The sequence below is a fragment of the Geotrypetes seraphini genome, chromosome 2, assembly GCF_902459505.1.
Source record: "Geotrypetes seraphini chromosome 2, aGeoSer1.1, whole genome shotgun sequence".
Lineage (NCBI taxonomy): Eukaryota > Metazoa > Chordata > Amphibia > Gymnophiona > Dermophiidae > Geotrypetes > Geotrypetes seraphini.
The window spans coordinates 80,717,291-80,740,980 of record NC_047085.1 but is presented as its reverse complement, the minus strand read 5'-3'; the positions used below and the strand labels follow the sequence as shown (position 1 = coordinate 80,740,980).

The window sequence follows — 23,690 nt, the reverse complement described above, 5'->3', positions numbered from 1 at the left end:
AGTAAAAAAAAGAGAGAAACACAACTGTTCCAAAAAGTTTCAAAAACGCTGAGCTTCAGCAACAAGCCCAGCACTGCTCACCAATTGTCAGCAGCAATTTCAAACAGGCAAGAGAGAAAAAAACACTTAACTCTCGTCCATAAGTTCCTCAGCAGGTTCCATAGAAGTGTCCATATCTTCTGTAGAAGGAAGGCTGGATAATTGGCTTGCTCCAGGGAAGGTTTCTAGTTCTTCCATCTCAATCTCATTCTCCAGGTGAGAGGGAGGAGAACTGGCTCTGAAGACCTCCTTCTCCCTTGGCTCAGGAGCTACTAATTTAAGCTTCCTGGATTGCTGGGCTTTCTCCTGAGCCCTAATTAGTTTCAGCAGCTGAGCCATTCCAGCATTAGGCTGACTTCTGGGCTGTTCCTTCCTACCAGCTATCTCAGGTTCCTTGAGGCTGTTCCTATGACATTCCCCCTCCCCCCTGAGTCCCTGCACAAAGTCAGACTTTTTATGCTCAGCAACTTTGGGGCTAACAGAACTACTGCACTGATCTGCTCTTTTTAGCTGCAGTCTAGTAGTTTGGGGATTCCTATCTGGGACAAGCCTAGCTCTAGGGCTGGGGTTGTTACACCGCGTGAGCGGACTGCTGGGCATGATGAACCACTGGTCTGACTCAGCAGTGGCAATTCTTATGTTCTTACGATATTGCTGAAGGACTGTTGGGTAATATTTGCCTCTTTGCAGATGATATCAAAATCTGCAATAGACATCCCAAATGGAGTGAATAACATGAAGAAAGACCTGGTGAAGCTTGAACAATGGTCTGAAATTTGGCAGCTAAAATTTAATGCTAAGAAATGCAAGGTCATGCATTTGGGCTGCAAAAACCAGAAGGAATGGTACAGTTTAGGGGGGTGAAGAACTTATGTATATGAAGGAAGATTGGGACTTGGGTGTGATTGTATGTGATAATCTTAAGGTGGCCAAACAAGTTGAAAAGGTGATGGTGAAACCTAGGATGCTAGGTTGCATAGGGAGAGGTATGGCCAGCAGAAAAAAGAAGGCATTGATACCTCTGTATAAGACTCTGGTGAGACCTCATTTAGAATATTGGATTGAAGAGACGGTCCAAATGAAGGCTACTAAAATGGTATGTGGTCTTTGTGATAAGGCACATGGGGGACAGACTTAAAGATCTCAATCTGTATACTTTGGAGGAAAGGCAGGAGAGGGGAGATATGATGAGTCAGTTAAATACCTACTTAATATAAATGTGCATGAGTCAAGTCTCTTTCATTTGAAAGGAAACTCTGCAATGAGAGGGCATAAGATGAAGAGGTGATAGGCTCTGGAGTAATCTGAGGAAATACTTTTATGGAAAGGGTGGTAGATGCGTGGAATAGTCTCCCAGAAGAGGTGGTGGAAATAGAGACTGTGTCTGAATTCAAGAGGGCCTGGGATAGGCATGTGGGATCTCTCAGAGAAAGAGATGATGGTTATTGTGGATGGGCAGACTAGATGGGCCATGTTTCTATGATTGTAAAGCGCATGCTCGGCATTTGTAGAATGAATGATGCCATTTTGATTGAGGCAGTTAGAAACTGCTCATCGCCATACAGTAAGTAATTTGTCAATATTTAGATGCTGATTTAGTGGGGGGGTTTTTTTTAAGATACTGTGTAATTGAGTTCTCAGCATTTAGAAAAAAGATGATAGAGATATGAGCCTTCAGTTTAAACAAAAGGCTGGGGGTAATGCAGATTGAACACGCATAAGTAGTGTCTGTATACATCTCAATTCTTGAACCCCAATATTCATGGGTAAGGAGTTTGAACAGCTTGAGATATTCTAGCGTAAATTGATAAAGCTAAATATCTTTGAGTGCTAAGTTTAGATATGTGGCTTTGAGTCAGGCATTAGCAGTGCATATATATAATTAAACACATGAGTCATAATACACATAGTGGATTTAATATTTGGGGTTTTCTTGAGATTATAATTCTTCAAACTTCCAAGGGGATGTGGTTTTTAGTAGGCATGGAGAGAAAGTATTTTGTGGTTTCAAGTTAGGATAACAAGGTAAATGGAAACAATACTCTACCTAATTTTGAAAGTTCAGATATATTTAATGAGTTATGAGTCAACATTAATTTTTCAACATTAACTCATTGAATGATAAAGTGTATAATACAAAAGTTTATTATATATTTACATGCAAGAGATTAGAGCAGACAGTTGGGGTGTAAGCCAATTTTTCACACTGGGCTTAGTATATTAATGCTATGGGCTCACATTAGTCTTTTGTATTACTTTACAGATTAGAGCACAGATTATAAGCAGCCACTAATGATCCTCTGAAGAAGCCGATATGGCCGGTGAAACGGGTCCTGTCAGCCTAAGGCTGCTTGCGTCACATAAGATAAGAGTGGGCTGTAAATTAACACGATGAAAAACATTTTTTTAAAATTAAAAACATTCACATATTTAAAAATTGTTTAAAAAAGTGAAAATATTTATAGTGAGAGGTTTTTTTTAGGATTGATGATAGAAACATGGAACCTGTAAAACTTGATTCAATTTTGCTATTAAGCATGAATTAAGAAGGTTTCTGAGATCCTTTTCCTCTCATTTAGCTGATAGTGTGTATTCTTAAAAACAACAGACTGTTGTAATTTGTGGTTTTATGAAACATACAAATAGTGAAAATGATTACCAGTTGTGGATTTGGATATCCAAAACAGAGCTACTGTGGAAATGCATAATGAATCATAAACACTGTTCATACATTTTTAGACCCACCAAAAATTCTAAAGGTTGCAGACAATTCACCTTTTACATTAGAGAAGTAATCCTTTTTATTTTTAATGTAACCTGCACTAAACATCAAACATTTCATATTACAATCAGAAGAACAAAAAAGTTTTTTTTTCTAGATATATAGACAGGGTAAATTATTAACAGAGAAAGCATAAGGCAGTGATCCAGCCTACTGAACTGAAACCCCAAATTACTTCTCTTAAGATACATAAAAGTTACTTGTGATTTTGTGTAGGCTACATTAGGGGCCTCCAGTGTGCAGCTTCTGTTAGTTTGGAAGACCTTTTCAGGGATATTAGTCATGACCAATAATCCAAATATCTGTTTCTTTTCATCCAGGGAACTCAAATAACCTGAATTCTACTGGTCCATTCTGGATCTTAAGAATGACTAAACAATGATCAATATGTTCGAATCTTTCATTTTTTTATATGCCTCTTCAAAAAGATTGTAATTGTCCTTCCAGATATTTTACATAATATTGTTAAATATATTGCTAGCTTCTTTATATTGTATATTTGCCATTTTCTCCTTCAGGGACACACAGATGAAGATCTAAGTTTCATCATGCTTTGTTGCATTCTTGATGATTAGTGTATGGATTTTAATTCTTTGTAACCTTTAAAAGAAATATAAATATTAAAAATGTATAGCTGTAATTTCTCCAGAAAACATACTTACATACACTGAACAATGGTTTCTAAACCTGCAACTTAGCAAAAGTTAAGAACAAAAATGAGAATTTTTAATTCAATGCTATGTTGGCAGACATAATGGATATTTACAATCTCAAATAATTGTTGAGTACTGTATATATTTCAGGTCATTCCAAATTTTTTAAAAATTGGGAAAAATACACAAAAAAGGTAACCAAGATGGAATGACTCACAAAAGAGAGAATGCTAAATGTGTTAGGGATCTATGCCTTGGGGAAGAGATAACATAACAATATAAGAATGACCATACTGGGTCACACCAATGGTCCATCTAGCCCAGTATCCTGTTTCCAACAATGGCCAATCCAGGTCACAAGTACCTAGCAGAAGCCCAAACAGTAGTAACATTCCATGCTACTGATCCCAGGGCAAGCAGTGGCTTCTCCTAAGTCTGTCTCAATAACAGACTATGGACTTATCTATTCACTGGGTGAAAAAAATATTTCCTCCAATATGTTTTAAAAGTATTTCCCTGTAACTTCATTGAGTGTCCCCTAAGCTTTCTAATTTTTGAAAAAGTAAAAAGTCGATTTAACTTTTACCTGTTCTACACCAATCAGGATTCTGTGAACCTCAATTATATCTCCCCATAACCATCTCTTTTCCAAGCTGAAGAGCCCTAACCTCTTTATCCTTTCCTCATATGACAGCAGTTCCATTTCTTTTATCACTCTAATTGCTCTTCTTTGAACGTTTTCTAATTCTGCTATTTTTTTGAGAGACAATGTTACGCCAATTTTCATAAAGGGCTCCATGGGAAATCCGGGAAATTAAAAACCGGTAAGCCTCACTTTAGTGCTGGGTAAAATAGTGGAAACAATTATAAAAAATAAAATTGTGTAACAAGTAGAAAAACATGATTTAATGAGACGGAGTCAGCATGGGTTCAGCCGAGGGAGATCTTGCCTCACCAATTTGCTATGTCAGTAATCTACAATCCAAACCCAGATCCTCTAGGACTCGGATCACCTGATCCACTGTGCGCTGACCCTCAGACAAGGAGACCCTGATCAGCCAAGAGTCCAGGTAGGGATGCACTTGTAGTCACATCTTGTGTGATGTTGCGAGGAGCTGTTGCCAAGCCAAAGGATAGAGCTGAAAACTAATAATGATTTTACAGAATCTGAAATCTGAGAAACTTCCTGTGGTCTGGGAAAATAGGAATATGCAAGCAGTCTTGTGTCAGATCTAGAGAGGTTAGAATCTCTCCCGGGATCACCGCCACTATGACAGATTGAACAGTCTCCATGAGAAAGCGTGGAACTTTGTGCGATACAATTATGTGAGAAAGGGCCAGAATGGTACTTCACTCAACAGAACCTTTCTTTGTCACGATAAAGTATATATAGTATCTCCCTGAGCCCAAGTCTTCGGGCGGCACAGGCTGTATAGCCTGAATGTCGAGCAACCTTCTCACAGCGGCTTGTATGTTGACCGCCTGTTCCAGGCGCCCTACAAGCAAGTCCACAAACCAATCTGTCAGAGGCTAGGCAAATTTCAACTTGTAACCGGAACGAATGATGTCCAGGACCCCAGCGGTCAGATGAAATCTGGACCCAGGCCTGAAGAAACGCTGAGAGCCTGCCCCCTATAGGAAGATGGGCCTCCCTCAGCCTGGCAATTTCTGCAATTTCTTGGAAGATGGGGCAGTATGGGAAGTTGAGAACCTCTGCCTGTATCCCTGGGAAAATCTCTGCGACGTGGAACTGGAATATTGTTGAGAGTGCTTGAAGACACGAAAATTAGAGCACCCTGAGTCTCCAGAGGTTCTGGGTCTACTATCAGGCAGTGGCTTGGGGCGACTGTCCACCATGCAGTGCACCACTCAGGCCTTTACCAAATACTTAATACAGAAGTACGAAACCAAAAGAAGCCAAGCAGCCACACACTCACACGCACCCCCATACAAACACAGCTGCACGCTCACCTTACAGACCACTGGATCCACAATTACTTTCATCAACCAAACCCATTCCTATGGAGCATCAAATATCACAAGCAATAAGAGTCACACAATGCCTTAAGTCCCATCCAATCAGTAACTCACCCTACCCTCATGATAAAGCCCCCTCTTATTCCAATATTTCCTCTTTTATGCCTCACCACCCTCACAGCCTTACACAACAATATCATCAATTCCCCTTGGAACTACAAGCAACGAAGACCCAATCCTCCAGAACCCCAAAGCCAATTGACGGAATACATTGGACAACCTCGGGAAATCCTCCCTATACTCTAGAACAAACACAGAAAACAAACAAATCCTAAACCCCTCAACAACCCACTACTTACAAAATGCTCAACAAAACCAAACAAAATCACCATCCCTTGCATATATGCTAACACTCGATCAGTGGTAAACAAGTTTTTCATCTTAAATGACCTAATCACATCCAATGACATTGCTCTATCATTCATCACAGAAACATGGCTGAAAGACCTCGAAATCCCTGAACTCTCACACCTCTGCCCTCAGTGTCACAACATTCTTCATCTCCCCAGAAAACTCAAATGAGGAGGCGGCCTGGCGATAATCTACAAAAACTCATACATCATCGCCGAAACAGACTCAAGCTCCCAACCCGACATAGAATATATCACCTGCAAGCTTGAAAGTGAGCACAACCCCGCACACAAGAATGTTGGAATCCTCCTACTCTACAGACACCCTAGCACTAACTCAGACTCCATCACAAAAACGATGGAAATAACAACAAACCTCATTTGCCAACATGACAACATACCCCTTGAATCTGCAGAAAATAAAAAAAGTCATTAAACTCAAGACTACTTGAGGACTGCCAAATCACTATCATACCCTCAGGCCCACCCATGAAAAAGGCCATACTCTAGATCTATTTGCATCTTCTCCCCCTAACATAATCAATAGGACTAAATGGTCTCCTGTCCCTTGGACGGATCACTTTCTCCTAGAATTCGACCGAAATCTAACTGACATAGACCTGAACTCCAAAGCCACCAAAGACACTAGACTAGTCCGCAGGAAAACAAAATCTGATCTCTTCTGGAACATAATGTCAAAATCACTCCCTTCCCCCTCGAACACCACCACTATGATAACCAACTGGAATAAAATAATAGCCAAAACCCTAGTTACTGTAGCCCCCCTCCACCCGCGCAAAATAAAACCTTAAGACTAGACAAACAACTATGCAGACATCTAGAGAGGAAATGGAGGAAAAACATGACACTAGAACACAGAACACAATGGAGAGCAGCCATTATTTATTTATTTATTTTTTTTTTAGAACAATTTTTTTAACCCCAATCCTAACGTTTTTTCCCCCTACTAGTTTTTCGTTTTCCTCTCTCTTGAGAAACTGCGATTTGTAACTTTTACCCACCTTTGCTCCTTCCCTGTGTTCCACAGTTCGTCTGTACTGTCTGTTAGAGGCTTCTTACCCCCTCTTAAGGTTGTGTATAACATATTTTTTAAATTGTTACTCGCTTAGTATGAAATAAGTGATTTATCAAATTTAATAAAACTTGAAACTTAAACTTGAAACTTGAGGTAACACAACCGACAGCACAAAACTGTTCCGCCTAGTACGACAACCGACAGCCCCCCAAACCAAGAATATACAACCTTCTCCAACAAAATCTCAGCCCAAGAACTTGCATATTTCTTCCTCAACAAAGTCAAATTGGTCCAATTGGAAGCTGCCAAGACAGCTTCATCAAACTCGTCCCAATACAACTATATGGAATACACAACCTATTAATGCTGACCAGATCTGGTCTTCATTCACTAACCTCTCCCTCCCCGATACCAATAGACTAATATCAAAACTAGTCTTACGAATCAGTTCCCTTGACAACTGTCCTCCTTACCTTCTTTCAGCAGCTCCGCAACACATCATTAATTGGCTCACTAACCTGCTAAATAGTTCCTTGAACAAGGGAACCTACCCAAAGAAATGGGTAAAATACCCTTAACCCCTATACCGAAAACAGCCCAAGCAGACCGCTCCATAGCATCCAACTACAGACTGATTGCTGGCATTCCGATCCTCACTAAAATCCTCGAGTCCCATGTCAGCAAGCAGCTAGCCTCATACATAGAGCAACACTCCTGCCTTCATACATCCCAATATGGCTTTCGAAAACAGCACAGCACTGAGCTCCTCCTCATCACTTTAATCACTACAATCAAACAATTGCTAAGCTCGGGTCATCAGGCCATTTTACTCCAATTTGATTATCTCCGCAGCCTTCGACTCAGTGGACCACCAATTACTACTAACCAAATTCTCGGAAATTGGAATAAAAGGAACTGTACTGAAATGGTTTGCAGACTTCCTACAAAATCGCGAATACATGGTCAAAAGGCAAGAATCATACTACAACCCTTGGAAGGCATTCTGTGACGTCCCACAAGGCTCCCTGTTATCCACAATCCTATTCAATTTATTCATGAGCTCACTGGGCCACATCAAAATGGAAGATGAAACTATACTATCGTATGCCGATGACATCCTTCTTCTCCTCCTACTCATCCCCTTAACCAATAACCATCCCAATATTGCCGAAAAAATCTCAAACAATATAGATAAAATTCAAACTTGGGCAATGAACAAGAAGATGAAACTGAACGCCACTAAGACCAAAGCCATTGGTTTCTGCACCACACAACAGAATGCCATACTTGATCTCACTCTTTCATCAAGCATCACTATCATAATGGAAAAATCCACCAAGGTACTAGGCTGCATCTTAGACGACACTCTCACAATGAAACCACAAATATCTAATCTTCAGAAAAAGCAGTTACCTACCATAACAGGTATTATCCAGGGACAGCAGGCAGATATTCTCACTGATGGGTGACGGCACCGACAGAGCCCCGGTATGGACATTTAGAGTGAACTGCACTCTAAGAACTTAGAAAGTTATGGCTAGCCCACACCGCGCATGCGCGAGTGCCTTCCATCCTGATGTAGGCGCACGGTCCCTCAGTTAAGATAAGCCAGCTAAGAAGCCAACCCAGGGAGGAGGGTGGGCTGTGATCATATCAGTACAGTGGTGAAAACTTGTTTTTACAAACTACAACTTATCCGATCTCTAACCTCTATCCTCGAAACAGAAGAAATCACGACCCTAGTTCATTCACTAGTCATCTCTCATCTTGACTACTGTAATTCTCTTTACAATGGAATTCCAAAAAAAGAAACACGACATCTTCAACTTATCCAAAACACTGCAATAAAACTTATATATAAGCAAGGGAAATATGACCACGTCACCCCTCTTTTAAAAGAAGCACACTGGCTAACCATTACAAATTGTATCACTTACAAAACTCTTATGTTGGTCTTCAAAATCAAATCTTCCCATCAACCATCTTTTCTTGACAAACTTCTTATCCCGTTCTGCCCATCACGGACTCTTAGATCTGCTGACCAGAATTTACTATCCGTCCCTTCTATAAAGGCATTCTTCTATACTAGGAAAACCAACTTTTTAGTAGTCGCTCCTATCTATGGAACGCCTTGCCATCCCAACTTCGTCAGGAAAAACTTATTGATAAATTCAAGACTAAACTGAAAACTTTCTTATTTCAAGACGCATTCTATTGCTCATGAATCTTCCATTTCCAATTCACCCAACCGCTTTTATGAAGCGACCTCACTCCCTTCTGTTCCTTCCCTCCCCCTCCCTCTCATATTCAAAACTTTTTTTTTTCTCATTTCATTTATACTCTTTTCACAACTAATGATGTAACTTTCCCCCTCCCTCCCATATCAACCCCACTTTCATGTCTGTCATTGTCAATGTCTTTAATTGTTCACTTCCCCTTTCGCTCTTTTATTTAGTTTTACAATCTACAAGCATAATTTTACTTTACTTTATCTTTTATTGTAAACTGGCTAGATACCCGCTGATGGTCGGTATATTAAAAATCAATAAACTTGAAACTGCCTGCTGTCCCTGGATAACACCAGTTACGGTAAGTAACTGTGCTTTATCCCAGGACAAGCAGGTAGCATATTCTCACATATAGGTGACCTCCAAGCTAACCAGAATGGGATGGTGGGAGTGTTGGCAATTTAGAATAAATTTTGTAATACTGTTTGGCCAAACTGTGCATCCTATCTGGAGAAAGTATCCAGACAATAGTGAGACGTGAAAGTATGAACCGAGGACCAAGTAGCAGCCTTGCAAATCTCCTCAATACGTGTAGATCTGAGGAAAGTTACGGAAGCTGCCATTGCTCTGACTTTATGGGCTGTGACTCTACTGTGTAGGGGTAATCCAGCCTGAGCATAGCAGAATGAGATACAAGCAGCCATCCAGTTGGAGATGGTACGCTTAGAGATAGGATGTCCCAACTTATTTGGATCAAAGGAGACAAAAAGTTGAGGAGCAGTTCTGTGTGGTTTGGTGCGTTCCAAATAGAAGGAAGAATTGACGTCAGGGAGAGGAAGGCTAATCGGCCCAAGATTGCGATCGATCTATTGGGAGAAATGCTGCCGGGTCCTGCCTTCGCGGAAACAGAAAGTAGGCAGGACCCGGCAGCAAGAACAGCAATTGTAAGCTTCACTGACCTGTCTCCCGCCTTAGCCCGTAGCGAACGCATGCTCCGGGGCTCTAACATGTGTGTGCCGGCTTCCCTTCTCTTCCCCTCCACCGGACATAACTTCTGGTTTCAGAGGGAAGAGAAGGGAAGCCGGCACGCACACGTTAGAGCCCCGGAGCATAAGTTTGCTACGGGCTACGGCGTGAAATCTCCAAGCCGTTTTTTTTTTTATGTTGAGCAGCGGCGGCAGCAACAGAATTTAGCTGGTTGGTCATCTAAATTAGCCGGGTGGAGCGCCAGGCTACAAGGCTCTAGGGAGAACACTTCATTTGTATCACTTAAAAGCTGTCAACACAAACAGGCAAAACAGCTGAATGGAGAATACAGGTTAATCAAGTGAAGGATGACAGAATACTGAAGTTATTTATTGGATGAAAACCAGAAAACACACCTTTAATTATTTTGCATAAGACCATGTGGGTCTTTATCTGCCATCATTTACTATGTTATTACTTCTGATTAAAACCTAAAATCGGAATCCCTAATCATACTATATGAAGCACATGGTTAAAAATATTTAAAACAATCAAAACTGCCTAATATTTACAGAACAAATTCAAATTATTTTCATTTACATTACCTGAGGTAATATCACTTATAATATGTACGTCATCAAATGGCTGTAAATTTTAAATATATTTTTGTAATTTAAGTAATTAATATGATTGTAGCTACATTTTTTTGATTTTCAAATTGTCTACTTCAGTATTTGAAGAACACCTATATATATATAGATAGATAGATAGATAGATAGATATAGATATACACACATACACACACACACTTATAGTGCCATCTATTGTTCAGTGTTCATAGTACAGAAATCTACAAATGAAACTATGAACTATATGCAATCATAGTTTATCTTTACTTATATACCAACTATAAAGCACAGTTACATGCCTGTAACAGGTGTTATCAAAGGACGGCGGGCTGATATTATCACAGATGGGCATACATGGAGCCAGGTATGGACAGTGCAAAACTGTACTGTCATTAAGCACAGTTACTTACCGTAACAGGTGTTATCCAGGGACAGCAGGCAGATATTCTCGACATGTGGGTGATGTCATCCATGGAGCCCCGATCGGGTACTCTCGCAAGCAAACTTGCTTGAAGATCTTCAAGCTTGCGAGTGTACTAGCAATAATCTTCAAAGACCACCTAAATTGCACCACACTCAACACCAAATCCTCCCCCAATCTAGAAATGCTAGCCGCCTCCCTAACCTCAAAATCCTTAGCCTCCTCCCTAACAATCACGCTCTGTTACATCCCTCCAAAAAAATGGACCCTAGCCAAGGAAGACTTCGCCAAATTTCTATTTTCCAACTCTTTAGCAAGTCCATACAACCTATGTGGAGACATCAACATTCACCTAGAGCAAACAGACCTTCCAGACATATCCGACTTTTGGTTACTAATCTCTCAACTAGGCTACTTCAAGCCTCCGCCCATCACAACCCACCAAAGAGGCCATCAGCTAGACCTAGTGACATTTTCCGCCAAAAACCCAGCCACCCCTAAATTTTACTGGAATCAGGATATCTGGACAGACTCCCTATGGTCCGACCACAAACTATGCCACTTCTCCATCCAATGCCAACAAAAAGCCACTAAAAACAGAATATCAATAAACACCAAAACTCACACCACTAGAGGTAAAATCGACCCGGCTGAATTCTGGCCCCTCTACGAATCTCTCTCAAAACAAAACGAAGAAACGGACCAAATCATGACCTCCTGGATCAAAGACAGCACAAATATCTTAGACGAAATTGCCCCCTTAAAAACGCGCAGAATTAGATCTCCAATCCAGGATGGATGGTTTGATTCGGAGTTACTGCAGGCAAAAAGAGACCTAAGAAGATCAGAAAGACAATGGATTAAATCTGGTGTCCAAGAACACAGGGCTACATGGAGACTTAAACTAAAAAACTACAAAAACCTCACCAAGGACAAACGAAAAAATTTCTATGCCCACAAAATTGGAAATGTTATAAACAGCAGCAACCTTTTCAAACTGGTCAACGACCTCTACAACCTCGAAACTCTCACAGACACCGGCGTTAACGAATTCACTCTAACCGCTAACACCCTTGCAGACTTCTTTAACACAAAGATACAAAAATTAAGATCATCGATATCTGCCCCAGCCAGCCCCCACTGGGACTTCCCAATCCTTCTAAACTCAGACAGGCCCAAGCTAGACCCAGGATCCAGATCAGACCTAAGCTGGAATCAATTCACAAATATCGACTTGCCAACCTTCAACACATATTTTAACAAATATTCAAATTCCTTCTGCAGACTGGATACCTGCCCCCCAACATTATGAAAACTGCGCCAATACATTTTAAAGCCAATATGTTAGCATGGGTAAACCTACTACTAACCACTGGCAGCTTCCCAGCAGAACAAGGCCACATTTCAATAACTCCTATCATAAAAAATAAGAAAGAACCATCAAGCACCCCATCCAACTACAGACCTATTGCAAGTATCCCGCTATTCACCAAAATAGCAGAAGGGGTGGTAAACGCCGAACTTACCACATACCTAGAAAAATTCGATATCCTTAATGACAACCAATCAGGCTTTCGCTCCAATCACAGCACCAAAACCATCATAGCCTCCCTCCTAGACCACATACACACACTCTTCAGTTTGGGATCCAGTGCCCTGATTTTACAACTGGACCTGAGCAGTGCTTTCGATCTAGTCGACCACGACATTCTCCTAGACTGCCTTGCCTACATTGGCATCTCCGGCCAGGCCCTTAACTGATTCAACAGGTTCCTACGGAACAGATCTTACAGGGTATTTAAAAACGATTCCCTCTCCTACTCCTGGGAAAACTCCTGCGGTGTGCCACAGGGCTGCCCCCTGTCCCCCACCCTGTTCAATATCTACCTCACCTCCCTAGGAAACCTCCTGCAAAGCCTCAAGCTAAAATTCTTTATCTACGCAGACGACATTACCATAGTCATCCCTCTAACCAATTTCACTCAAGAACTCCTTAACTCCCTCACAAGCATACTTAGTCAGATAGAACTCTGGATGCAATCCTACAGACTAAAATTAAACCCAGACAAAACAAAATTCTTCCTAGCAACCCCCAAAGACAAAATCAAAGACACCACAATCCAAATAAAAGGATCCACATTCCCCCTCGAACAAACCTTAAAAGTACTGGGTGTAACACTGGACAAACATCTCTCCCTCGAGAAACACACTGATATCACAGTCAGGAAAAGTATCTCGACACTTTGGAAACTCCGCACCATAAAAAAATACTTCGACGACTCTTCTTTCCGCCTCTTAGTACAATCCTCCATCCTCAGCATACTGGACTATTGTAACATCATCTACCTGAGCTCCACAAAGAAAACAATCAGGAGACTAAAGATGATCCAGAATACCGCTGTCCGCCTCATATTTGACCTGAAAAAATAGGACCATATCACCCCTTTCTACCACAAACTCCACTGACTCCCACTAGAATCCAGAATCATATTCAAATTCGCCTGTTTTTGCTACAAAACAATATTTGGTTTATCCCCAAGCTACATCACCCCTCACTTCACCCTTAACCACAACTATAAAACTCCCGAAAATTCAACTCTTCGCCTTCCCCTCCCTAAAACTATGCCACTCAAAAAAATTCCTTGACAAAACCTACGCCTTCCAAGCCGCCAAACTAAACCCTTGGCTAGCCCAAATGGTCCTCCAGGCCTACAACTACCTCGACTTTAGAAAATCACTCAAAACTCACCTATTCCGAGACCAAGACCCTTAATGCCCCTTTTCTACCCTCTTCCTCCCATCCTGATCTACTCCCCTCCCCCTTCTCCCTCCTCTCCCCCCACTTCGCTCCTTGCTGTTCGCAACTCTATGATCAATTCAATATGCAACCACTTGTAACTACTCTCGCCTTGCTGTTTGCAACTCTATGATCAATTTGATATGTAACCACTTGTAATCTCTGTTTAACTAATGTGAACCGCCTAGAACTCTTCGGGGTATGGCGGTATACAAAAATAAAGTTATTATTATTATTATTACTACACATGCGCTTGTGCCTTCCCGCCCGAGTTAGGGCACGCGTCTCCTCAGCGTGGCCTCAGTTCAGATAGCTAGCAAAGAAACCAACTCAGGGAGGTGGGTGGGTTGCAAGAATATCTGCCTGCTGTCCCTGGATAACACCTGTTACGGTAAGTAACTGTGCTTTATCCCAAGACAAGCAGGCAGCATATTCTCGACATGTGGGTGACCGCCAAGCTAACTATAAGGGGATGGAGGGAGAGTTGGCAATTTAGGAGAATGGGTTGTGCAAAACCGACCGGCCAAAGTGGCCGATACGCCTGGAGAAAGCATCCAGACAGTAGAGAGAGGTGAATGTATGAACCAAGGACCAAGCGGCAGCCTTACAGGATTTTCTCAATGAGAGACGAGCGGAGGAAAGCAACAGATGCCTCCATCGCACACACTTCAAGGCTGTAACTTGACCCGGCAGGGAGAGGCCAGCCGGAGCATAACAGAGAGAGATACAAGCTGAAAATCAGGGGTGGGAAATTTCATGGTGACACCAGGAAGTTCTTCTTCACCGAAAGAGTGGTCGATCATTGGAATGAACTTCCGCTTCAGGTGATTCAGGCCAGCAGCGTGCCAGATTTTAAAAGGAAATGGGATACACATGTGGGATCTCTAGGGAGGTAATAAAATGTAGAGGGGATACACATGTGGTATCTCTAGGGGGGTAAATTCAGGGGGTGGGATTGTTAAAGTGGGCAGACTAGATGGGCTATAGCCCTTTTCTGCCGTCATCTTCTATGTTTCTAAGCGGCCAACCCGTTAGAAATGGTCTGCTTAGAAACAAAGCGACCTAAGTGAGTAGGATCGAAAGAGAGGAACAGCTGAGGAACAGAGCGATGGGGAGGGGAGCGGAGCGCTTCAAGTATAAGGCCAGCGCATGCTTACAAGCAAGAGAATGTAGAGCCACTTCCCCAGGATGAGAATGGGGGTTCGGAAAAAAAACACAGGAAGAACAATAGAGTGGTTGATGTGAAAATCAGAAACAATCTTAAGCAAGACCTTAGGATGTGTACGGAGAATCACCTTATCATGATGGAAAATAGTGAAAGTGGGTCCGCTACCAAGGCTTGAAGCTCACTGACCTGACGGGCAGAAGTGAGAGCAATAAGAAAACACAACTTCCCAAGTAAGATACGGTAAGTAAGCCCATGCTAGCGGCTCGAACAGGGGTTTCGTCAAATGAGCAAGGACCATGGTAAGATCCCAAATCACCGGAGGAGGTTTGAGAGGCGGATGAACGTGGAAAGTCCTTTCAGGAAGCAGGAAACCGCAGGATGAACAGAGATAGGCTTCCTGTCAATCGGCTGATGAAAAGCAGCAGTGGCACCAAGGTGAACTCGAGCCGAAGAGGACTTGAGCCCAGCACCAGACAAGTTCAACAGATAATCCAGGACAGCTGACAAGGAGGCAGACAGCAGCTCCAGTTGCCGAGTAACACACCAGGAAGAAAATCGGGTCCACGTCTGATGATAATATCGTCAAGTGGACCCCTGCTGAGACGCCCCCAGGTCATCCCACACAGGCTGGGAGAGCTGGAACGAGGGCATTAAGTCCTGTCAAGAGCAGAGACTGCAGGTTGGGATGAAGTAGGGAACCGCAACTCAGCAAAAGCAGAGAAGGAAAACAGGCAGAAGAAGAGGCTCCCTGGAACTGAGTTGTACAGAAGGGAGAACCACGGCTGCCAGGGTCACCGAGGTGCTATCAGAATCATGGCGGCCCGCAAGAACTAGAACCCGACGAGAGTCATCAGAATCAGAGGGAATGGAGGGAACGCATACAGAACAAGGTACATCCAATCCAGCAGAAAGCAACCGCTTCAAGCCCGAGAATCCCGTATGCCACTGATCTGGAGGAACCTCATCGACCGCTCGGAGGCGAAGTAGGGTTCGAGCTTCCTGCAACAGAAGGGGCAGATGAGACTGGCCCAAAGGACACTCTCCGGGAAGAAGGTCTGGGGGTACGCGACTGAAGTGAAGGGAGCACCCACCCGGATAATGGAAAACGCCCAACTGTCAGAGGGAAGGCTGTCCCACTGAGCGTAGAAATGACGGAGATGCCCCCAAAGGGAGGGGAGAAGTCTCCAGAAGGAGAGGAGCCCGGAAGCTCATACTGGAATAGTCAAAAAGACGGTCCAGGTTTCGCCGGAGCTGGCGGCTGGATAGCAGCTTGGCGCTGCTGCAGCTATTGCGGCCGCTTCGAAGGAGGCCGAGAGAACGCAGGTGTGGTATCCTATGGGTACCTCTGGAGAGGGACTGTAAACTGCCGGGCCGGAGGGTCGTCGGCTTACGGCGCACCAGAGAGGCGAAGGACCGTTCGTGGTCAGAGAGGCGCTTAGTGGCTGCCTCGATGGAATCATCAAATAACGCAGTATCCACGCAAGGGAGATTGGCTAGACGATCCTGGAGATTCGGATCCATAACCACACTCTGAGCCAAGCGAGACAACGCATGGCGATCGCAAAAGCTGTGACCCTTGAGAACAACTCGAAGGTGTCATAGGCCTCTTGGAACAAATAAAGCCGGAGCTGGGAGAGAGTCTCCTCCAGGAGACGAAACTCCGTACTACGAGAATCCGTCACGACCGCCTGAAATGAGTGGAGGGCTTCCACACAGAACCGGAGCTAGGACGCAAAGATAAAGGATCCGATAGACGTCGACGTGCAAAGCCCCAGTCGACGCCGAGGTGCAAGGCCCCAGTCGACGCCAAGGCGCAAAGCCCCAGTCGAGGCGCAAAACCCCAGCTGATGTCGAGGCGCAAAGCCCCAGCTGACGTCGAGGCGCAAAGCCCCAGCCGACGTCGAGGCACAAAGCCTCTGCCGACGTCAAGGCACAAAGCCTCTGCCGACGTCGAGGCACAAAGCCTTAGTTGACGTCGCTCAGTCGAGGCTTCGAAAGGTAGCACCATACCAATGAAACTGGTAATGAAGGTGCAGCAGTGTGCTCCATAGATGGCAACCTCGAGGATGAGTATTCCCTTGAAAGGAGGCACGCTTCGGAGGTCTCGTAGAGGCTGGCACGACTGCACTCAATGCCTGGAATGCCTGAGACTCAGCCGGCGGCGTTACTGAGGTAACACACCTAGGAAGGAAAGAAGAGACTTACCCGAAGATGGAACCCACGAGGCACAGCAGAAGGGACCAAGGGGATTAGACGAGGCCACCACTGGGGATCGATGCCACGTCAGCTTGATACCAATGAAGGAAAAAAAGGCCCGGTCATTCTACACACATGTGGTGAACCCAGTGAGAGGCCAGGGGAGAAGGAAAAACACAGCCCGCAGCCAAACGAGGACTAGCGGCAGGGCCGAAGCCCAAGAAAGGCCCGCCGGAGGAAAACCAGCGGGAACAAAACAAATTTTTTTTTTAAATAAAAAGGCGCCGCACAGCGACTTAAAAAAAATAAAATAAAAGAAAGAAAGCCATGGTGCGAGAAGGCAAGTAGGAAACGGCAGAGCTGTAGAACAGGGCTTCTTGGCTCCGTGGAAAAACAAGAACTGAGGTCACGCTGAGGAGACAAGCGCCTTAACTTGGGCGGGAAGGCACACGCACATGTGCGGTACACTCGCAAGCTTGAAGATCTTCAAGCAAGTTTGCCTGCGAGAGTATCCGATCGGGGCTCTGTGGATGACATCACCCACATGTCGAGAATATGCTGCCTGCTTGTCCTGGGATAATAATTTCTTTAGAAATCTCGAGACCACCCGTACTGTGCATGCACGAGTGCCTTCATGCCCGGCATTGGCTCACAGGACCATCAGTTCAATAAAGAAGCTAAGAAGCCAACTAGGGAAGTTGTGAGGGTTGTGAGAATATCTGCCTGTTGTCCCTGTATAACAGTGGCCACAAACTCAAACTCTTTGCAGGGCCACATTTTGGATTTGTAAGTGCTTGGAGGGATGCAGAAAAAATAGTTAGTTAATGTCTTATTAAAGAAATGACCATTTTGAATGAGGTAAAACTCTTTATAGTTTATAAATCTTTCCTTTAACTGTTAAAGGAAAGATTTATAAACTATAAAGAGTTTTACCTCATTCAAAATGGTCATTTCTTTAATAAGACATTAACTATTTTTTCTGCGGCCCTCACAGTTGAAGTTTATCATCTTTCCTTTCTCAGAACTGACATATTTCAATCACTATATTGAAAATAAAATCATTTTCCCTACCTTTGTTATCTGGTGACTTTATTTGTCTGTGCTTTTAACTATGTTTCCAGGGCCTTTTTGTCCACTGACTGTTTTTCTCTCCAACTTCACTTTCTGCCTTGCATCTATCTTTATATATAGTAAAGCAACTGGTTTCAATAATAAATGAGTCAATGAAATGTGGCCCTATGTGGCTTGTAAAAAAGCTCAGAGATATGAAACTCTGAAGGGAAGGCTTTTAAACCTTCCTGAGAGAAGAATTCACTTTCCAGTCATAGCAACTCAACAAGACTTCAGCTTCAGCCATCTTGCTGTGGTTTTCTTCAGGGTATGCTGTGAGGTCTGCAATTTGTCTTTGTAAATCAGTGTCTCTCAAACTGTGTGCTGCGGCACACTCGTGTGCCCCAAAGAGATTCCAAGTGTGAAACAAGAGATTCCAGAATTTTACTGAATTTTAAAAAATTCCCATCATAAGTATACACTAGAATAGATGGCATGTAAGTCGCATACACAAGAGTCTGTCAATAGAGCTTCTTGACGCTCTAAAGTACGATTTTTACTTGTATTTACAACCTGTCTAGAAATTCTATACAATAAAAGTAAAAAAAAAACCAACTAGTTATACTAGACATATTTAGAATACATAACACTAAACAGAAATGTCGCAAATAATGCTTTATAAAATCAGTGATTTAGCTTTTAAACTTTAATTACTTACAGACTTCTGAAGCACAACAGGATGATCAGGAAGATATTCTGGTTTCTGCTTTGATATGGATAGACTGGAAAGCTCCATAAGGAAATCTCTGCTGTATGTAATTCTTTCTGTATATGTTACATGTGCTTGTCAATGCAAATGAAAAAACATAACTCAAATATTACATTTGTACCATAATATTCAAACCACTGTGTACCAAACAGTTAAATTTGTTAATAATCATTTTCTTTCAACTATCTTCAATTGGCCCACTTCTGGCTATATGTTAAATGTAAAAGAAGTTTTTATTCTTCATAGAACAGCTGAAAAAAACATCAAACAATCAGACATTCTTGTGGACTCTACCAAAATTATTTAATAAAGAATGACTATGAATCAAGAAGCGTGAACCAATGACTAGAAAACATCATTCATGCAGAATATCATCACAACTACTTTATTGAAATGTTACAATTTTAAATGGATATATTTCTTAAAATATGAATCAAAAATAATAAGTCTTTTGACACTAACTGCAATGTAAATGCAATAATGCCTCAGAAAGACAAGCTATACCGCAGAGACAGAGTAGGTCAAAAAGGTGGGGGTATTGCCCTATACATCAAAGAGGGAATTGAGTCTACCGGAGAGAACATGCCTGAAACGAAAAATAAGGTAGAGTCTCTATGGGCCAAAATTCCAGAAACAAATGGAACGGAAACAAAGATCGGCATTTATTACCGACCCCCTGGGCAGTCCGAAGAAACTGATGAAGAAATTAAACGCAATTGCAAGGGAGACAACGCAGTTATCATGAGCAAATTCAATTATCCGGGGATAGACTGGAACCTAGGCACCTCCGGCTGCAGTAGGGAGACCAAGTTCCTGGATGCTGTTGGTGATTGCTTTCTGAAACAACTTGTCAAGGAAAATATGAGAGGAAATGCAATTCTGGACTTAATTCTAAATGGACTACGAGGACCGGCGCAAGGTGTAGAAGTAGAAGGAACGCTGGGAAGCAGTGATTACAATATGATCTGCTTCAACCTGGATACGGGGGCAAAACATCAATCCAGAACGACGGCCACGGTGCTGAACTTCCGAAAAGGCAATTATGAAGGGATGAGACTCATGGTGGGGAAGAAGATTAAGAAGAGGATAAGCACATGGTCCCTTTTTAAGGACACAGTCGCCGAGGCGCAAAATCTATATATACCACGTATCAACAAGGGATCCAAGAGGAAAAAGAACAAAGAAGCAGCTGGCTCACTGTAGCAGTGAAGGAAGCGATCAGACAGGAATACTTCGTTTAAGGAATGGAAAAGGTCAAAAATGGACGAAAACTGGAAAAAGCACAAACATCATCAAAGGAGGTGCCATAAGGCGGTAAGAGGGACCAAAGAGACTACGAGGAAAAAATAGCCAAGAAGGCAAAAAACTTCAAGCCGTTCTTTCGATATATTAAAGGGAAACGACTGGCGAAGGAAGCGGTGGGGCCGCTGGATGACCATGGAATAAAGGGAGTGCTAAAGGAGGACAAAGACATCACTGACAAACTGAACACATATTTGCGTCTGTATTTACCGAAGAGGATATACACAACATACCGGAAGCCGGCAGGCTATAAACAGGAAACGAAGACGGGAAACTGACAGGGTTGACGGTCAGTCTAGAAGAGATATGCAGACAGACTGATAGGCTTAAAAATGATAACTCCCCGGGTCAGGATGGCATCCATCAGAGGGTAATCAAGGAATAGAAAGGGGCTATGGCTGAACTGCTCCAGTTAATAGCCAATCTGCCGATCAAATCAGGAAGGATTCTGGAAGACTGGAAAGTGGCGAATGTTACGCTGATCATCAAGAAAGGTTCGATGGGAAATCTGGGAAACTACAGACCGGTGAATCTGACATCGGTACCAGGAAAGATGGTAGAGGCGCCGATAAAGGACCGCATCATTGATCACCTTGACAGATACAATCTGATGAGGACCAGACAGCACGGCTTTAGCAAAGGAAGATCTTACTTGACGAACTTGCTGCACTTCTTCAAGGGAATAAACAGGCAGATAGACAAGGGTGACCCAGTCGACATTGTATATTTGGATTTTCAGGTGTTCGACAAAGTCCTGCATGAATGACTACTTCGAAAAATTGCGAGCCATGGAATTGAGGGTGAAATACTCATGTGGATTACAAACTAGGAGGTGAAAAGGAAACAGAGTGGGGGTAAATGGCCAATACTCGAACTGGAAAAGTGTCTGAGTGGAGTGCAGCAGGGTTCGGTGCTTTGACCCATGCTCGTCAACATATTCATAAATGACCTGGAAATTGGTACGACGAGCGAGGTGATTAAATTTGCAGACGATACGAAGTTATTCAGAGGAGTGAAGACGCAGAAGGATTGAGAAGACCTGCAACATGACAAACATGCTCGAGCATGCTGCAACATGGGCCACGACATAGCAAATGAAGTTTAACATGGATAAATGTAAGGTGATGTATGTCAGTAACAAAAATCTTATACACGAATATAGGATATCCAATGCAGTACTCGGAGAGACCCCCCCCCCCCCAGGAAAGAGACTTGGGAGTACTGGTCAAAAAGTTGATTAAACTGTCTGCGCAATGTGTAGCGGCGGTGGCGAAAAGGGCAAACAGAATGCTAGGAATGATTAAGAAGGGAATCACGAACAGATTGGAGAAGGTTATCATGCCGCTGTACTGGGCCATGGTACGCCCCCACCTGGAATACTGCACCCAGCACTGGTCGCTGTACATGAAGGACACAGTACTACTTGAAAGGGTCCAGAGAAGAGCGACTAAAATAGTTAAGGGGCTGGAGGAGTTGCCGTACAGTGAGAGATTAGAGAAACTGGGCCTCTTCTCCCTTGTAAAGAGGAGACAGAGGAGACATGATCGAAACATTCAAGATAATGAAGGGAATAGACTTAGTAGATAAAGACAGGATGTTCACCCTCTCCAAGGTAGAGAACGAGAGGGCACTCTCTAAAGTTAAAAGGGGATAGATTCTGTACAAACGTAAGGAAGTTCCTCACCCAGAGAGTGGTAGAAAACTGGAATGCTCTTCCGGAGGCTGTTATAGGGGAAAACACCCTCCAGGGATTCAAGACAAAGTTAGACAAGTTCCTTCTGAACCAGAACGTACGCATATAAGGCTAGTCTCAGTTACGGCACGGGTCTTTGACCTTAGGGCCACTGCGGAATCGAACTGTTGGGCACGATGGACCACTGGTCTGACCCAGCAGTGACAATTCTTATGTTCTTGGTGCGTTTGAAGTAAGCAATAAAACATATGAAGACAAAGTTTACATCAAAGTAGTTTGTTTCATGCCCTTCTGTGTCCATAAAGTGAATTGATATTCTTTTCTAATTATGCTAGAACATACTTCAACAAATTTTCATCAAATCTAGGAGCCAGATCAGAATCTTAGGTAGGAGCAGGGCTGTGGAGTCGGAGACAATTTTGAGTACTGGAGTCAGAGTTGTAGGATTTATCTACCAACTCCACAGCCCTGCCAAGTGGATTCCTTCTGCTGTTCTTACAACTACAGGTAATTTACCCACCCATCCAGAATGACACACCTATTGCACTAGAATAAGCATTTGTATGGATGCCTCAGAGATCCATAGCAGTGAGAATTTTCCTGACTGTGGTCTGTCTGGGCTGTGGTCCAATGTTTCAATGTCTGATTGTTTCAGGACCAAAACAGGACAGAGAAATTCTCCTTTTTGTGGCAACACATAGTAAAAGGAATAGTGTACCTGATCCTGCTTGAGCACTGGAACCAGTATAGGAGGTAAAGTAGAAAGAACCGTCATCTCCTTTGAAAAGACTTTGGATATTCAAAGAAAAAATCTAAACTTGAATCATTGTCAGATAATTGCGGACACAATGATCCATAATCAGTTAGGCCCATTCCTAGCTTACCCCCTAGTGCGTGACCCAAGGATTGGATGAGGGCCCCATCATTGTGCATTTGGTAGCATAAGAGGATCTGGAATCTGGTCAGAAGACCTTAAGCCAGAGCAAAAGGACTGCCTATGGAAATATCTAGATTTTGAAAGGAGGAAGAGCAGCTAAGCAAGAGAGCCTGGCATCTTCCAGTCTAGGTTGAAATTAAGAAAACCTAAAGAAGAACAAGGGTTGTCCTCTCACAGGTGCCAAGTGTCAGAGACATCCATATCTTAAACCAGTGATTCTCCACATGTGGTACGTGTACCCTTGGGGATACGTGAACCACTTTGTTGGGGGTATGTGGCACTGGCCGCTGCAGAGGGTATTGCCTACCAGCCCATCCACCAAATCGCCTGCCCACCCCCCTCCGCTGAAGCCACTGCCAGGGATCCCCTCCTTCCTGCCCATCAGAGAAAAGCCTTCTAGGTCAGCGGGAGTTCCCAGTTACCTCCTTCAGCGGCACTTGTTTGGGTTTTGTTTTTTTTTTGCGGGGGGAGGAGGGGAACGCGCAGGCAGCAATTCATAAACTGCATGTAGCTGACCAGGAAACCTTCTCTCTGACGTTAAAGGGCAGCGGACAGGAGAAGGCAAAGGGCGAAGAGAGGGAGATTGTGACGGCAAGAGTTAGCTCCGCCCACCGCGTCAGCACCAGCAACATCGGCC

General features: G+C 43.3%; 1 protein-coding gene across 2 annotated transcripts in view; it reads right to left on the bottom strand.

Annotated features, from left to right (window-relative positions):
• Positions 1-1,768: 1,768 nt before the first annotated feature.
• Positions 1,769-23,690, bottom strand: part of C2H8orf88 (chromosome 2 C8orf88 homolog) — a 105,483-nt gene continuing 83,561 nt past the window's right edge. The window contains exons 5-6 of one of the 2 annotated variants that reach the window (XM_033935296.1): positions 19,071-19,195; positions 1,769-3,421 (exon numbers count right to left, since the gene is read on the bottom strand). In XM_033935296.1, coding sequence (XP_033791187.1) covers positions 3,407-3,421; positions 19,071-19,195 — 140 coding nt within the window. In that variant the 3' untranslated portion in view covers positions 1,769-3,406. The remainder of the gene's footprint in view (positions 3,422-19,070; positions 19,196-23,690) is intronic. The other variant, XM_033935297.1, reaches the window with a different exon arrangement.